Raw genomic sequence first — 18535 nt, 5'->3', positions numbered from 1 at the left:
AAAATAAACTGCATCAATCTCTTACTTTAAAAAAAAAATCAGAATTTTTTAAAAAGTATTCTGAAGTAACATTTCTCTATTTGTTTCACAAATTGTAATATTCCTTGTAGTCTTCAGAAGGATAAAACCAAACAACACCTATAAAATAATTACTAATTATTTTACATCTTTCCATTAATAACCTAGTAAAAGACAGCATAAATGAAATTCACAGGTGTTATATCAGAAGATGATGCAAACACCAGTGGAGGCAGACATGCAACACCAGAGGCGCTGGATAAAAAAGAAACATGGGCAAACAGTAACAAAACAAGAATTAACATTGGAAAAAATACAAGCTTACAGATTTGGGGGGAAATATTAAACTGATCTTCAGCAGGAGGGGGAAACCTGAGAAACAGTAATGACAAGAGAGACCTAGCATGATAGTGCACAGCAAATTTAGATCATTTAATGTCTAATGGCAACAAACAAACAAAAACCTGGGCTCTGTATACTGAATCATAACATACAGTCCCTCTTCTCCAAATGGCTGTAGTGACCACATCTCAAATAGTACATTCAATTCTGGGTAACTCATTATCAGAAATACACTGAAACCGGGAAGAGTCTAGCAAAGAGCACAAGGGATTTAGGAGGCAGAAAGCATTGACATATGAAGAAAGATTAAAATATCTTAATATGTTCAAATTTAAATTTGGCTATATGACCATTAAGATAGAAAATGCTAAAAAAATTTTAAAATACCTGCAAACTGTAAACCAAGAAAGGAGAATTATTTAGTGTGTTAAAAAGAGTACGGTATGAAATTAAATAGAACATTTAGGCTGCATACCAGAAAATCACCTCCACAGTGAAATGTATTAGGATGCAATACAATTCCTCAAAAGGGAAGTAAAAACCCTATTGCTTGGTAAATGAACTGTACAGAATAATCCTGCCCTGGCTTGGGGGTGGAGGAGGTGGAACCCTGAATGATTTAAATGCACTGTCCATATTTAATATCTTGATTATTTTATAGCAACTCTAAAATGTTACACAAGCACTGAGGTAATGTTATATACTTAGAAATACACCACAATAATTACGTCTGACAAACATATGAAGCAAAATGCAGACAAATATCAGTCAGTATTCTACGGATAGTTGTAACTTTAAAACCCGACTTCAAATCTGTTCTAGAACCCGACATCTTGCAACATCACAAAGAGTGATACAGTTCCCATGACAGAGTCCAAAATTCTGCCTTTCCTTTGGGCCATGTATTCACACTACAAACTAAATTTATCTTACCATGGGTAACATAATCAAGGGAGCCAGCACATCCATAACTGAGTCTGATCCTTTCACTTACTCCCTTTCTTCCTGTAGGCCGAACAGATTTAAGCCACTTCAGGCAAAACTATATGAAGCAATAATGAAAGATGACAGCACCAGCATTAAAGCTTTACTAGCACACCAACCTGTCAATGAACCACTGATTGTTTGGGATAACTCTGCATGCAGAAGAACACTGTCAATCCAGGTAACCATTTGACCTAAACTATCATCATTTTTAAATCCACAGAGTAAAGATGCTATTTAAAATTCACAAAAAAAATTCCTCAACTAATTCACTAAAAACATCAAAAGGTTAATATTAAAAAAACAGGGGCTTTTAAATCTATATTTGACTGGTTAGATCTTACTGGGTATTCAGCTCTTGATGACCAAGACTATTTATTTTGGGACTTAATATATGGATTTATGAGTGCCTGAAATTAGGCTCCTTTTTAAAAAAATTCCTGGCCAAAACAATAAAGTTACCTGACATTCACTTTTCACGCATAAAAAACTCCCATTCATAAACATATGAGGCAGAATAAATCCCACAAGCTCCACAATCCCAGAAAGTAGTTTACTATGAGCCAGTGATTTGACTCAATTGCATGGTCAAGTAATTAACAGACTAGCTACAAGACATCTGTGAAATTCAATACTATACCTTCTAAAAAGATGACTGATCATAAAAACAAAACATCTTAGGTTTACTGGTAGAGATCCCACTTACAAATGGGAATTTTATCATTGTAACTGGTTTGTGTTATATTTTTCAGACACAAGAACGGTATTAAAAATGGTATTTCTAAGATATATTAAGTTTTGGTGCCTGTCAAACTCAAGGGCTACTTGATAAGTGTTCATCCAAACTAATAGCAGTGAAATTCAGAGTTAAAGCTGCCACTCACTCCATCGTTAAGTAATTCTGTTGGAAGTGTTGCAGAAGTCACAGACCAGCAGAAACCTTACACATAGTACCTGTTTGCTCAAGCTGTCTGGGACAGGCTATATTCTGGCCCTCTTTTTTCCCCTCCCTGCTGCTGCAGTATAAGAAGCCAATTGAGCACTAGGACTGTGATATTAGAAGAAAATCAGCCAATAAATACTCTTTTTTCCTTTCCTTTCCTCCCCTTTTTCTTTAATTAATTTGTATTCTGCAATTCTGATTAAAATATTAAGTATGAGTTTTAATTTAAAACCAAACAATAGACAAGAACATCTACACAAAAAAACCTCTCAATCTCAGCTGCTAGGAGGAAGGGTCAGGGAGCTTTGCCTTTCTCTCAACATTCTGGCAGCACCCACATTGCCAAATGGTTCATTTCACTAGCAAACCTTCCAGTTTGCCTGATGCACATGACTAGCCCAAAGCATAAATTAGACATATCACTCCGACAGCAAAGAAGCTGTGGTACAAATTTCCCACATGAAAAGCCAGATAAAGATGGGGGAGACTGGACTAGGGTGTCAGAAACCACATACGTGGTAACCATACATATGTTGAACAGTGGGGAAAAAAACTCTTAAGCTTCCAAGAGTAAGATGAATGGGTTACAAATATGGGTGTAATATAGCATGGAATTAGTGATAACCATCAGTAGAGCTCCAGTGTTTCTAGGCTTACTAATCCTGTCCCCTTCCTTTTCATCATTTAACATAAGAATGGCCATACTGGGTCAGACCAAAGGTCCATCCAGCCCAGTATCCTGTCTGCCAACAGTGGCCAATGTCAGCTGTCCCAGAGAGCCTGAACCTAACAGGTAATGATCAAGTGATCTCTCTCCTGCCATCCATCTCCTCTCTCTGACAAACAGAGACTAGGGACACCGTTCCTTACCCATCCTGGCTAATAGCCGTTAATGGACTTAACCTCCATGAATTTATCTAATTCTCTTTTAAACTCTGTTATAGTCCTAGCCTTCACAACCTCCTCAGGCAAGGAGTTCCACAAGTTGACTGTGCGCTGTGTGAAGAACTTCCTTTTATTTGTTTTAAACCTGCTGCTCATTAATTTCACTTGGTGGCCCCTAGTTCTTATATTATGGGAACAAGTAAATAACTTTCCTTATTTACTTTCTCCACACCACTCATCATTTTATATATCTCTATTATATTCCCCCTTGGTCTCCTCTTTTCCAAGTTGAAAAGTCCTAGCCTCTAATTTCTCCTCTTATGGGACCCTATCCAAACCCCTAATCGTTTTAAGTTGCCCTTCTCTGAACCTTTTCTAGTGACAGTATATCTTTTTTGAGATGAGGAGACCACATCTGTACACAGTATTCAAGATGTGGGCGTACCATGGATTTATATAAGGGCAATAAAATATTCTCCATCTTATTCTCTATCCCTTTTTTAATGATTCCTAACATCTTATTTGCTTTTTTGACTGCCGCAGCACACTGCATGGACATCTTCAGAGAACTATCGACAATGACTCCAAGATCTCTTTCCCGATTAGTTGTAGCTAAACTAGCCCCCATCATATTGTATGTATAGTTGGGGATATTTTTTCCAGTGTGCATTACTTTACATTTATCCATATTAAATTTCATTTGGCTAGTTTACCTAGCCAAAGCTCTATCCTGAGTAATCATTTAAGCCTGTGCATACTGTCGTTAGATTAGTTTGTATCCCTGTGCAGTAAGGCATCTCCTCTCCAAAAAGATATGGGTATCATGAAAAGGAAATTGCGTAACTGTGTAATTTTCCCTCTAATTATGAACTGTTAGTAGAGAGGATTCCCAGTTAGCGCAGTGTGTTTGTAACAGGAGGTGCTGACTTAGGAGTTAGCTCTGTCATTTATATTAATTGAGCCCTAATTGAAAGACAGGCACTTGGCAGTGGCTAATTAACCAAGTAGGGGCACAGCCAAGGGACTAACAGGGTGAAAGTAATCCCAGTAGTTAGGTCTATATAAACACACAGGAAGGAAATATAGGAGGAAGAGTTGGGAGCCTGAAGGAAGGCAGAAGTAGGCAAGACTAGCTGCTGCTACTGTACCCTTCCCTAGAACCAAATGAAGCTAGTGACTTATTGTCAATATAAAATACGGTGGTAGTGATGGAGACCTGAAGTGGTTGGGGCTTTGATTAAGGCATAAGGGAACTCTCAGGGGACCACCCCAAGACAATGTTTTATGCATTTTTACAATAAATTCCAATTAAACAGAAGTTAACTATTTTCCATGGAATATCTTCATTAGGAGGGGATGTTAGAACATGCCAGATACATACAGGAACATTGCACAAATGCATTACTATAGTCAGCCTGGCACTCATTAACTGTACTACCCATAAGAAATGTATGAACTGTACCATTCATATTAAAAATAGGGTATTATTTATGTAGCAATTTACCATCGTGCCAAATAAGTAACAAATTCTGCCCACGGAAAACTTACTATCTGAGGATACAAGTGAATACAGTAGATAGAATTAGTACAAAGTATGGTGGGGCATTTCAAATTGTATGCATCAATCTAAGTGGCTTTCTAAGGGTATGTCTACACTACTCACTGGATCAGCAGGTAGCGATCGATCTAGCGGGGATCGATTTATTGCATCTAGTCTAGTCGACCTCCAAGCCCGCACCCGTCGACTCCTGTACTCCAGCGCCACAAGAGGCACAGGCAGAGTCGACAGGGGAGCAGCAGCAGTCGACTCACCATGGTGAGTGGTGACACCATGGTAAGTGGATCTAAGTATGTCAACTTCAGCTACGTTATTCAAGTAGCTGAAGCTGCGTAACTTAGATTGATTCGCCGCCCCCAGTGTAGACCAGGGCTTAGTGTTGCCAAGAAGTTTTTGGCCAATATTGATTGGAAGGTTGTCCCAAGCATATTGAGGAGCTTGAAAGAAAGCAAGAAGTCAGAAGCAAACACAGGGAACATTGTTAGGTGATGATTTCTCTGCCTTCCTAGAAACACACAAATGCTGTTATTTCAGTTTGTATCAGTATAGTGTACACTACCAAGAAAGCTACAAGACTGTCAGAAAGAACTGGGGTGAAGACAACTACTATTAAGAACAAGAAAGGTGAATAGCTAAAATCCTTATTCGGGAAGAAATGGACAGACATGGGATATTTCTTCCTAGTCTTCTTTAATTACAATGTAGTTACAGTTATTGCTTTATAATAAGAAAAGCAGAAGCGTAAGATGTAAGTCAATACACTCCTAAATCTGTAGGAAACACAAATCCACATATAGCTCATGGAACCAGCTTGACTGAAATCCCAGGAAGGCAGTCTGTCTTCGACAGTTTCAGGATGGTATTTGTTTACCCCATCTGCAAAGTATGCTCACTAGAATCAGACAGATGCACATGCACAGCTTTATATCTAACACACACACACAAGGTGACCCAAATTTCTTGATTTTATTTTTTTCAAACAATGAATGGTTTGAAATCTTAAAAGCCCAACTATAGAAGAAAAATCAAATTTCTAATATTCAATGCTTAACTACTATAATTATGGACACACTTGACTACGCTCTTTCAATTAAATTAATATTAAAATTCAAATGTTCAATAGGCAGATAAATCAGAGTTCTTTTTTTTTTTGGCAAAAATACAAGGTTCTTCAGTTTTATTTGCAACTAAATTCTGCAGAACATATTCTGCTATTGGTTTGATGCTTTAGTGGAATAAATTCTGCAATCTGTGATGTAGACACCAAGTATGCCATTATTCAGGCAAATGCCTCCGTCTGCTCTCGTTTATCAAGGGACTAAGGAAGACTGGTAAACCTAACCTTATCCAGCTAACGTGCTTGTCACAAATTGCACTAGATAAGCAAAGTCAGACTGTAGACTACAAAACTCAGAAGTACATTAACAAATATATATTTTTGGTTCCATACAGGATCAGTCTATTCTTCCAATTCACTTAGCTGCCAAACACAGAAGAGAAAAGAGTTTGCGTTGTTTGATAGAATCTGGCGCTGACCCAAAACTAAGGTAGAGCATTTGTAGTCACTCACATTGCACTCCATCAAGAATATACACAACTGCATAATGAAGTGGAATATAATTTTAGGGTTCCCTTAGTGATTAAGATCTTATATTTTCTACAGGTGGTGATGTGCAAGATTTCCCACACTATGTGGCAAGATCTCTGGAGGTCATAATTTTGAATGTGGAGTTTTTTTATTTTTAGTTCACTTAACATATGCAGAAATACGTAACTGAAGGGACACAGGATAACATGGACACAGTACACAAATTAGGGTAGAAAATGTGAATATGCTCACTATACTGCCAGCTAGTGGCTACAAATAAATGAAGGAGAAAAGATACATCTCAAACTGAAAACAAACCAGGAAAGACAAAGGCTGGACAAAAATAGGCTAGTCCCAAATAATAAATAATGTAAAACAGTGGTTCCCAACCTTTTTTGATCTGCCACCCATAAAAGCGGCCAAATAATCATTCCATTCCACAGTCTTTTGACCACAAAGGGTTGGGGAATTTAGGTCATGAGTATGGTAGGAGCTTCTGCCTGCCTCCCCACATACTCTTCTTTGTGCCTGCATTTTGCTCAACTCTGGGGTAGCAAAGCTCCTAGGTGCTGTGAAGTCTCCTACCTTCCCAAGCACCAGAGTTGAGCATAATTAAGGCAGCTCTGTGACTGGCTGCCAGTCTGGAGGGGTGCGGAGGCATCAGCCACAACAACAAATTAGGGGTAAGTAGGGAGTTGATCTGCCTCTCACCAACCCCAGCTACTGGGTTTTAGTGACCCATAGATTTTGCTGTTCTCTTAACTGATGGCATGGAACCCACAGCTAGGTGATGTCCTACTAGTTTAGCAATGCTAGTCTAAACTATTTTTTGCTGTTTAAAATATTTTACTTTGCTATCTTTATGTAAGCCACTTGATGTTTACTGAAGTAAAAAGAATTAACTTATTAAATTTGTATATTTTAGAGATAACAGAGGTTACACAGCACTTCACCTCCTCCTGCTACACTGGCCAAATATTTATCTAACTGAGACAGACATTTTGACCAGATTTCAGAGAAACCTGGGAATTACACAGAGTAATGCAGAAGAATGTCTTCGTATCTTGTGCGAGAAGGAAGTTCAAACAGATCCTGAAATGGATAGTAACTACAAACACAGCTCCTTACATTTAGCCCTACGCTCTGGAGCCTCTCGAGCTATATCTATTCTAATTGAGAATGGTGCTAACATAAATGACAGAGATGAGTTTGGCAAAACAGCGCTTCACACGGCTGCAGAGCATTTGAACAAGGAGGTAACAGAAACTTTAATCACCTGTGGAGCAAACATTAATTGTACTCTTCCAATATATGGAAAAACTGCTCTTCAGCTTGCAGTGTGCACTGCATCATCTAAAGCAGGCACAGTTTTAGCTGCCGATATAGATTGCATCCATTTACTGTTAATGAATGGAGCCAAAGTAAATACTCAAGATTGTGACGGACGAGCAGCTATTCATGACGCTTGCTTGGGAGGCAGAAAAGAAATAATTGATCTCCTTGTAGATTACCATGCAGATGTTAACATTTTAACAAGACAAGGGCAATCTCCCCTTTTTCTGTTTCTTCAACACAGGACAAATCTAAGATGTACATCACTGTTAAATAAGTTGTTAAACCTCTCATACCCGTTGAAGCTAACCAATAATCAAGGAGATCTACCCACTGGACTTCTGCTCCAAGAATTTCAAATACAAAAAGACTTTCTTGTAAGATTATCAAATAACATGTTGTCTCTGCAAGACATCTGCAAAATCACTGTCAGAAGAATATATGGGGAAAAAAACAAACAACGCTTGAAAAAACAACTTCCTGTAACTGTGTGGAATTCTTTATACAACTACCAGGACTACTCACAACTTTGGTAAATAAATCTCATGACTTAAACAGTCACAAATGATTAAATGATTCTAGCAGATTTGATTAATATGTGTTACATATGCAGTCACACACACCTACATGGGAAAGTGAATTGAGAAACTGTTGATCCTGAAACTGTGTAACAAAAAATTAAACATGAATCAGGATGCATATTAATACTGCATGTGTATTTTGAAGCAGCTCTTAACATTTCTCAAATGTAATTTTAATACTCAAGGGTTTTTTTTAAACACAATACTTTTCATGTGTAATCACGATTTTAAGTACAGTATCTAGAAAGACAGCCAGTGAACCTCCAAGAGAAAGGGATGGGGAAATTACACATTTGGTCTATTTCTATATGTTTTCAGTTTAACTAGTAAACAAAACAAGCAAGATATTCTACAAATTCTCATAATTAAAGCCAATTAGTCAACAATAATCTTATACCTATATCTATTGTCATCAATCCAGGTTACTCAGGAGGATGTAAGGACAAAGTTCTAATTCGTTATATTTTTTAAAAAATTGGCTCTCATTGTTCTTAATGGGAACGAAGTCAAGCTGCCCTCAGGGAAGATGGTGAACCCTTATACTGTCTGGAGGCAGAGAGATGCACTGTGAGAAGAAGGTGAATAGAACCAGGGGCCATCTTGGTTAAGGGCAGCATGTGGCCTCAAAGCCATTGAGAACAATAGTAGATAACCATTTTGAAAGAGAGCCATTTTTTGAGAGTTTCTCTGAAGACAATTTTCTCCCTGAAGGAGAAGGAAGGAAAATAAACAGAAAAAAAAATGACCATTAATACTGAAATGTAGTTTCAAAAGATACCCATCGCATCAGGTCTATTCAAGATTCATACGTCTGCTGGAGTTTGTGTAGATAGATAAGGCTGCAAGTTTGTCACGGAGGTCACAGACTCCGTGACTTTCCGGGACCTCTGGGTCTTCTGCAGAGGCCAGTGCAGCTGCTGGGGCAGTCTCGGGCCACTGCCCCCAGCAGCAGCAGGAGTTTGGGTATAGGAGGGGGGTCAGGGCTGGGGGGTGGGACACAGGAGGGGGTGAGGGCTCTGGGCGGCACTTACCTCAGGGGGCTGCCCAGAAGTGACAACATTCCTCAGCTCCTAGGCAGAGCGCAGCCAAGGGACTCTGTGCGCTGCCTGCACCTGAAGGCACTGACCACGCAGGTCCCACTGGCCACAGTTCCCTGCCAATGGGAGCTGCAGAGCTGGCACTGGGGGCAGAGGCAGCGCACAGAGTTGCCTGGCTGCACCTCTGCCTAGGAGCCAAGGGAGGGGGATGTTGCTGCTTCCAGGGAGGCACAGAAACAGTTAGGGAGTCTGCCAGCCTCGCCAAACCCCCTTCCTCCCCACACCCAAGATTTAGTCAGGGATATATAGTACAAGTCATGGACAGGTCACAGGCCGTGAATGTTTGTTTACTGCCCGTGACTCGTCCATGATTTTTACTAAAAAATACCCATGACTAAAACATAGCCTTATAGATAGAAAATGCCTAACCTGAGATCATTTGGGACATATAACAGTCTGACAAACAGTGCTAAATTTCTTAAAGGAATCTATTTTAATTAATTTTAACTCAAATTAATTAATAAGTTTACTTGTAAATTTTCAGCAAATTCATTCTGTCATGAAATGCTGTAATTTTGCGGAAGGTGCAGTATATTCTTCATACATTAAGTGATTGAATCTTTAAGTGCAAAACTGAGCTCAGCCTTAGCTATGGAGCCACTATCAGCAACTCCATCACACAAATGGTCTTTCCTATCTTTACTAGTAATACCTAGTTCCTATAAGGCATTTTTTATCAGTAGATCTCAAAGCACTTTTCAAAGGAAGTCAGAATCATTATCCAATTTTACAGATGGGAAAACTGAGGCACAGAGAGATGAAACAACTTTCCCAAGGTCACCCAACATGCTAGTGGCAAAGCTGATAGCAGAACCCAGGTCTTTTGAATACAAGTCCAGTGCTCTATCCACTAGGCCACACTGCATCCTCTAATGATTTTTCAACTTACTTTAATGTCTCGATGTACGACTCCCTTGCTGTGGATATAGTATACTCCTTCCAGTAACTCTTGAAAAATTTTTGATGTCCAGCTGACATCCACAAGGTGATAAGGACCTTAAAACAATTTAAATTTTTTAATTATTTCAGCTGATTTTACTAAAACTATGTTTTGTAAATCTATGTTAAAATGGCACGTCAGTTTATCTGCAAACATGAAGACAGTCTAAATAAAATTAGCATAGGTTAAAAGTGATTTCCCATGGTGTAAATAGAAAATTTCTTCTTTAAGATAGTGGTTGGTGTATGAGCTGTAAAGAAAGAGTTTATATTCTTTTGCTCTAATCTAATTGTAAATGTGCTCATTATACATATGTCTAATTCACTTCTGAATCTTACTAAGCATCAATGATAATTAGCTTATGAAAACTGTTGCCACAAGTTATGTCTTATGTAAAAAAAAGGATTTACTTTTATTGGTGTTAAATTTGTTGCTTTTCAATTTGATTGAAATGTCCTGTGGAGTTAAAAATCACAGAAGTTCCTGGTCCTCTGGTTCCTAAAGAGGATCCAAAAATGTTATATGAAAGAATAAAAGTGAAAAACTTCCAGGTAAGAGGTTACTCTCTCTCCTAGAATCATGGGTTGAGAGTTTCAAAGTAATGCAAGAGATTTAACCTCACATCCGCTATTATTCATGGAGAAGATATGGCTAAATCCCTTTCACTACTTTGAAATTCTCAACACTGATGTGCCTGTCTTATTGATCTCTGCTCCAACAAGATGGTGCTGAAAATGGCTGACATCTTTATACCATTCATCATTCTTTATTCCTCTATCATGTTCCTTCGTACTTGTCTCATCTCTGAACTACATAATCTGTCTTTTCAGTCACTCCTCATTCAGAAGTCTTTCTGTGCCTTTAATCATTTTCACTGTCCTTCACCGAGCCCTTTTTATTTCTGCTATATCTCTGAGATCAAGTGACCAGAATTGAACACAGTATTCCAGGTAAGGGCATGCCAATTTAGTATAATGGCACATTTTCTGTATTATTTTATACTCTATTCTTTATAGAGCCTAACCCATCTATGATCACACTGCCTATTCATCTATCATTTTTAGGTCTTCAGATTTCTTTAGCCTTGACTAACTTAAACAGTCATCTACAAATTTTGCCACCTCATTTCGTTCTACTCTTTTTCCAGATTATAAATATATTAAACACTGCTCCTAGTACAGAACCCTGAGGCTCATCAATGTTAACCTTTTGCTACACTCAAAACTGATCATTTATTACTATTTTGTTTCTTAGTTTCTAATCAATGGTAGTAGTTTGCCTTTCACCCCATAGCTGCTTGGTTTCACTAACATCCTCTTGTGTGAGTCTTTGTCAATGTTTTTTTCAAAGAAAGAACAAATTATACTGGAGTTCTTCTATCCAATTCTCAACCAGGCCCAATCTTGCTTACTTTAAGAGACCAAAAAGACTAGTTGTAGGTAGGAAAAGGAGGGAGGGAAGGGGAAACAAATAAAAACCAAGCAGCTAGGAAATCTCACTCCATGCAAAGAACGTAACAAAAAAACGGATCTCAAAAGTGATGTGAGAAGTCATCAAATTAAAGCCACATTTTTTCATTTCAAGACTTATAGCTCTCTAGAAACAGTCTGTGTTAAGCAGATTTCTTTTCACACTAACTATGAAAGGGGCAGAGCATATCTTTAAAGCTCTGCCCTTAAAAGACCTGTCCCTCTAGATATCAACAGTTAATGAAGCCTGCTGACATCACCATCTAAGAACTGCTCCAATAGGGACCAGATGTTAAATCCACTATGGTCAATCAAAATAATGCTGTAGGATGTTTTTTGTTTCTCCAAGAATAAATTTTAAAGCTTTCAATTGCGTTGTAACATAGTGCATTAGAGAAAATGAATCAACTATAAAGCTATCTCCTTGTCATTGAAAACTAATGTTTAATAGACCAAGCAACCACAATTAGGAATTATTACACTTGCTTTTGGAACATAGCTCATTCTGATCAACTGAAATTGTTCTGGAAAAGGAACAAAATATACATAATCTAAACTGCTCATTGAAAAGGGACAAGCCTTCTCAACAGCAGCTCTACTTCTCCACATCAGTCCTACTTCTCATGCATAGTTTTTCACCCATCACTTTTGGGTGAACTTTAAGTCTCTTCTACAAACACCTCATCTGTATAGACTACACACATTTTACTACATTACTGTTATTCTGATTGAATGAAAAGGGGAAAGGGCCTAATAACCAAGGTCCGTGTTTTTAACTGCTGTCAATAAAGTATACAATCAAACACATTGACTTCCAAATAGAAAATCAAAATATATTTGTTTTTTGCCCTGTATTTATATTTAAAAAACAAACAGTATAAATCTTACTGGAAGATTCCTCTGTTCGCTCACCACATCTTTTGTTTCTGTCAACAATCCAGTCCCACAAGGAGATTTCACACAGTTGCATCTGTATATGAAGCATCAGACAATACTCCATCTAACAGGAAAATATTGGTACATATTTTTTCACTGTAATATAAGGGATGATCACTTATACAAGCTTATTTTGTTTCAAGACAAATGATCTGCAGTTTTAAACTAAGATTGAGTACAGAGTGGATGGCAGATACAGAAGTATTAAATTTATTGTGTTTTTAGGTGAGAGAAGAGAATGTACAATTATTTTGCTTTCCTTATTCCTCAAATGTTACTAAGCAATAATTGTTTAAAAAGCATAAAAGCTGTATGCAATGTAGTTCTAGCCATGTTGGTCCCAGAATGATGATGATAAAATAATAAAAAAGCTAACACAACAACATGACCTATGTTCTTAAGATATCAAGGAGTATCTGAGTATGTCTATGGAAAGATTTTAGTGGTGGTTGTTTTTCTTTTTTCAGATGGGTTTTGTAGGGAAGCATTCCAATCAAGGAAAATAATTTACAAGAATATCAATATTGAAAAATATACTTGTTTTGATAAAAATAATACCAGAATCAAAAAAACACTGGATCTCACTGCTTCTAGAGCAAAATCCATTCAGACAGGACTAGTCAATTTATTTTTTCCCTTATAGTCAGTTTCATTTTCTGATGATGATGCACTAATACAACCCTGCAGTGGCTGGGTGCAATCACTGTTGAGATGAAATGCTATTTTCAATTTAGGATCATATTTATCAATTTCATATCCCCACAGGAAAACCCTAAAATTGGACCTCAACTGCCCAACAATGTCCCTTTAAGATATTATGTCAAATTTGATAGCTACCGAGCTGCAGTCCATACCCCAACTGATAAGGCAAGACACTGTAGTTGGTTCCATACAGGTGTTGTAACATATTATTACATAGTTTCTCTGTCTTTTAGCAGTTTGATCCTGCACCACTGAACTCAACGGGGGCTCTGCCAATGATTTCAATAGGAGCAGAAAGAGGGGAAGAGCTTGTATTATTTATTAGCACATTGAGTATGTAATTACATACTCAGTTTCTCAAAGTCTGTTGGTTCATTTGATAATTAGATGCCTGCAGCAAAAATCTTTAAAACTTACATAACAGATATTTTGAGAAACAAGACATATCTCTGATTTAAAGGTAAAATGATCAGCTTTAAATAGCATTTTATTTTTTTTTAAATTAAGTTTTCTTATTAACACCACTTTGGAAACTCAAAACAGAAATCTACTTTCAAATATTCTCTCTACTTTCACAACTTTTTATTTATTTATTTTATTTTGTTAAGAAAGTGGGGATAGAATTTATATTTCCTGGTGCTCATGGATTCACTTGCAGCCCGCATGGCATGTGTTCATCTAGCTGGATCTGCTTGGAAAGCCTATGTGCACTTTTGAAGGGTGGAACAAAAAAGAGCTACATTTTGTACAACTGCACACATGCTAAGTCCTCAGAAGTATGAATATTAAATATACAATTAATGTGTTAATACAGTATCTTCTATCTGGTTTCTTTTACGTATGTAAAACCTCTGCTTCCTGTCCTGCAACTGCTTCCCTGATAATCCTCCAAAAAACACAGCCCATGTCGGATTCCTTCTCTTCAACTTCCTACTCTCTCCTCTCCACCTCACTTCCTAAAAGTCAAAATTTCACTCATGTACCTCCCAGCACCTTTAATTAAGTCATTTAATACATATCAGTGTCATGCCTCACCCAACTCTTACTTTCTATGCTTCCTGTCCCCTGAAGATTACTTCCCATTAACAAGCCCTGATCTCTCCTTTCCCTCTCACTCAATTCCCCTTTTTATACTCCCTTTTCACCATTTGCAGCACAATCAAAACCCAGCCCCACTAAATCCTAACCAGTTAATTTCTACACATGTAACACCCTCTCTCCTAGAACTCTTAGCTGCTGACCCAGCCTATCACCACTAGCTAGTAAATTCTGACACACTCCCACAAGCACTGCCCCATATGTTCTCTTTCCTTGCATCTCCCTTCAGAAACTCCAGAGGACACTTCCATAGAAGCTGCAGATCTTTGGAAGCAACCCTCCCATGCCAAAAAAATTTCATTATGTGGGAACTCTGACAGCAGCATGGTCTTGAGACCTTCCTGACATGGCTACGCAGCTCCACCCCCACCCCAGATGCTCAGTTATCTCTTTCTCCTCAGTATTTACACTTCACCAAGTGGTTCCCACTTCCACTTGCTTCTGCTTCTCTCTTCTTCTCCATAAATGACATTGCCTTAAAACTGAAAACTTGCACACACTCCACATTTAGGTGCATTTGTCAGCAGTGTTTGGATTGGTCACTAGGGCAGAATGCTGGTGGTTTTTTGGCGTATTTGGGTTTTTGGGGTTTTCTGTTTTGTTTTTTGCAAGGATAGCATTTCTGATTTTTAAAATCATATGTATAATTTTAACTGAAGAGAGCCAAAGCTACAAATACTATAGACTTTTCTTTAATGCTAAATTTTGGCAACTCTTGTGGTGAACATCCCTGTAATTATGTTATCCACTCAAAAAAACAATTGAGATAAAATTACTAGACTTTGGCTCCAATCCCAGTCATACTATTATAGAATTCACTGTTATAATTCATGGGCACACTTATTTAAGACTACTCTGCACATATCGTTACATCAGACATCAGTTAACTGTATTTAAAGAGGGGTTTATTTACCTCACACTGCCTGTGCACAGACATATGTTTCTCGGAGCATTCGTCTTCAGTGCAAGAATCACTTGAAATGATACTATCTTTATTCATATTAGAATGAAGTCCATGTGATAGACGATTTTTTAAATAAACTGGTCCATTGGCAGTATTATTTATGCAACTTTCTTGTGACTCAGTGAGTGGTTCACATTTATTCATTTTTATTCTTTCTTCACCATCTCCACTGGTAAAATCTTTTGTTATATCCATATGCTGCACTGATTTATTATCTTGGTTCTCAAGAAAGGTATATCCAAAGGATTTAATTTCTTCTGAGGTAAGGTCAGCAAAGATAATGGAACTGCTGCTTTCCATATTTTGAATATGACTCTGGTCTCTGAAAAGAAGAAATCAATAAGTATATACAGTTTGTATGTTATCTACTAAACACAACAAGAGGCGGACGTCAGAATTGCATTTCAGCTTTTATTCTGGAAATGTTATAAAAAGAGATATGGCTATTTCAAACCCTGGGAAAACTGGGATAATATCTAATATTTGTTTTACCCTTAGAAGCAGGAGTTCTGCCCCTTCCCTACAGAAACCTTACAACTGCTCAATTGCCATTGTAGGGTCACCCTTTAAAGGGCTCTTCCGAGTGTTTATTTCTGATAGTTGACCTTTTCAGTTTGGCAGAGACAAGCAGTTACAGCCCCATGTGATCATTTGCATCTATATCCCTTCCAGCTGGTAAGTGTTGCTATTACATTTCCCCCCTTCCCACCCTCTCATCTTTGAGATGGCAAATCCTCACATTTTTCTCTTGAACAGAAACCCTCTACCTCCCTAACGATGCTAAATCTGAACTGAATCTTGTTGGTGAATAGTACACAATTTGTGAAGTCTGTATGTCTAATAATAATGTTAGATACTATTGTGATAGACCCTATTAACTCCCAAGGTGGAGGAATGTTAGACAAATTTTCTCACCCTCAGCCCTCGTCCAGACTAACCCGCGGCATCGGCGGGTTAAAATCGATTGCTCGGGGATCGATATATCGCGTCTAGTCTGGACGCGGTGTATCGATCCCCGAGCGCGCTTACATCGATTCCGGAACTCCATCAATCCGAACGGAGTTCCGGAATCGACACGGAGAGCCGCGGACATCGATGGAGCCCCGTCCAGACTGGTGAGTACCTCGATTTTAGAAATTCGACTTCAGCTACGTTATTCTCGTAGCTGAAGTTGCGTATCTAAAATCGATTTTAATTCCTAGTCTGGACGTGGCCTCAGACATCTGATGAAAGGGGGAACAAATACGAGAATAACTTATGCCTAATAGTTCACTACTTGATACAAGGAAGTCATATTGCTGTAATATAAGTTTAACTCTACAACATTTAATGTTACATGGAGAAAGACCCTACGTTAAACCCAGATTAATATTATCATTTAACACTGCAATACTTACTTGCCACTCTCTTGGTCAGAAGACTTTTTGAGTGACTGCAACTTCAGGACTGTCTTATCTATTAGATGAACAGAAAAAGTCACATTTTACAAAACGAGACAAGCACACATTTCATTGCATATTAACATTACAGCTATAGTTAATGATTAAACTAGTAAAACTTACAACGAAGGGCAGGGGTTTTACCTATATATAACCTCATTCATCCTCATTATATTTTTACCCCTGGAAACATAGTGATATAGGGTATTTCTCATTCAACCAACCAACAGCCCTCACAAGTGCAATATTTTAAACTTCTCTTTTTTTTAAATAAGAAAAACCAAGTGTTATAGGGAAAAGAAACTCTCACTGTAAGGGATGTATTGGGTTCTCTTTTATATGTTAATTTAGTTTTCATATTTAGGAAAGCATTATTAGTATGTCAGCTAACACTGAAATAGGTTTTTTTTAATTAGTGAAAGAGAAGGGAAGCAAATGAAATTTGTACACCAGCTAACCCTTTATTTTAGATGCAACTCATATTTTGGAAGTAACTTTACTAAAACACCATATTTATGAAAAACAGTAACTCAGTGGCTTATCATACATAGAGGTTTCTGAGACAAATGTGGGACATTTATTTTCTAAGCTATGGAGACCATATAATTTATTAATCAATCTAGATACTGATATGGTCCACATCACTGTTGTAAGGTGCATCTCACAAGTATTTTAAATAGAAATAACAAGTGGTATTTTCCATCTCAATGAGTAAGTTGCCTGTGTGCATGCCTGTGGCACCATCTTCCTGATCATTCTTTCCTACTGGCATTCTTCCCTCCATGTTTGTAACACACACAAACAGGAGTGCTACTATGCCACGGAAACAGGATCAGCAAGAATAATGAGAGGATTGTGAGGCTATGATGTGGGCATTCTACAAGTAATGTGGTGAGAAGGCAGGGAAAACTGAAGAAAAAGGAAAATAAGAGGAGATGCATAGTACAGAAGAAGTGGGGGAAAAAAAGAGAGAAACAGTGCCTCCCTGTCACTGACAGAAGTTGATGTCTCAAAATCAGATTCTGCCAACAGAAAGCTCAGAAGCTACAGAGAAACCCCAATTTACCTCACCAAATATTTTAAAAACCCTAATATGAAAAACAAAGTAAGAGGCAGTTTACATTTTGCCATTAAACTATTTCTGGACTGAATCAATTTTTCTAAAGTTTTCTGGAGCAGTTAGGCAGAAGGGAAAGTTGGAAAGGGATCTCCAGACACCACCACAGATCTGTGATTTCAAAATCTATTAGCAAATGAACTTCTCTCTCAACCTCCTTAATACACAGTGCTTTTCCTCCAAAGGTCTCAAGTGGGTCCTTCCCTCAGAGTCCCTTCTACACCTAGCCACACTGCTATGCCTTGCCTGATTTTTTATTTTTTTTATTTTTAAACTGGATTCAACTGGACCCTATGCAGCGTCCAAAATCCTACTCAAATATTTTAATAACTAGATTTAGATATCCTGCATTTCTAAATTAACCATTATTACCCCCAATAATCTCTTGATCAGGACAATGCAACAGGTAAGGGCACTTGATAGCCATTGTTATGCTTCTTAGAAAAAATCTTTGGAAAAATCTCTGGTTCCTTCATCAATTCTGAGAGTTGAGTGTTCCGTAAATTAATAGAACAGACATGCTTATGGGAAGTATGAAGTTA

The 18535-nt window shown here is 37.8% G+C and overlaps 2 protein-coding genes across 4 annotated transcripts in view; one reads left to right on the top strand and one right to left on the bottom strand.

The window, feature by feature from the left end:
• EIF2AK1 (eukaryotic translation initiation factor 2 alpha kinase 1) overlaps window positions 1–18535 on the bottom strand; it is a 35256-nt gene that overhangs the window by 2608 nt on the left and 14113 nt on the right. For 2 of the 3 annotated variants that reach the window (XM_030577990.1, XM_030577993.1), the window contains 4 exons: window positions 16835–16892; window positions 15387–15759; window positions 12626–12737; window positions 10218–10324 (listed from right to left, as the gene is read on the bottom strand). In XM_030577990.1, the coding sequence (XP_030433850.1) occupies window positions 10218–10324; window positions 12626–12737; window positions 15387–15759; window positions 16835–16892 (650 nt within the window). The remainder of the gene's footprint in view (window positions 1–10217; window positions 10325–12625; window positions 12738–15386; window positions 15760–16834; window positions 16893–18535) is intronic. The other variant, XM_030577992.1, reaches the window with a different exon arrangement.
• Window positions 2–9208, top strand: ANKRD61 (ankyrin repeat domain 61). Its single transcript, XM_030577994.1, has 3 exons — window positions 2–1525; window positions 6183–6277; window positions 7244–9208. The coding sequence occupies exons 1-3, from the start codon at window positions 1295–1297 to the stop codon at window positions 8184–8186; spliced, it is 1269 nt and encodes a 422-aa protein (XP_030433854.1). The 5' UTR covers window positions 2–1294; the 3' UTR covers window positions 8187–9208.

This window comes from Gopherus evgoodei, chromosome 10 (genome assembly GCF_007399415.2).
Source record: "Gopherus evgoodei ecotype Sinaloan lineage chromosome 10, rGopEvg1_v1.p, whole genome shotgun sequence".
Taxonomy (NCBI): domain Eukaryota; kingdom Metazoa; phylum Chordata; order Testudines; family Testudinidae; genus Gopherus; species Gopherus evgoodei.
This window is presented reverse-complemented; position numbering and strand designations above follow the sequence as displayed.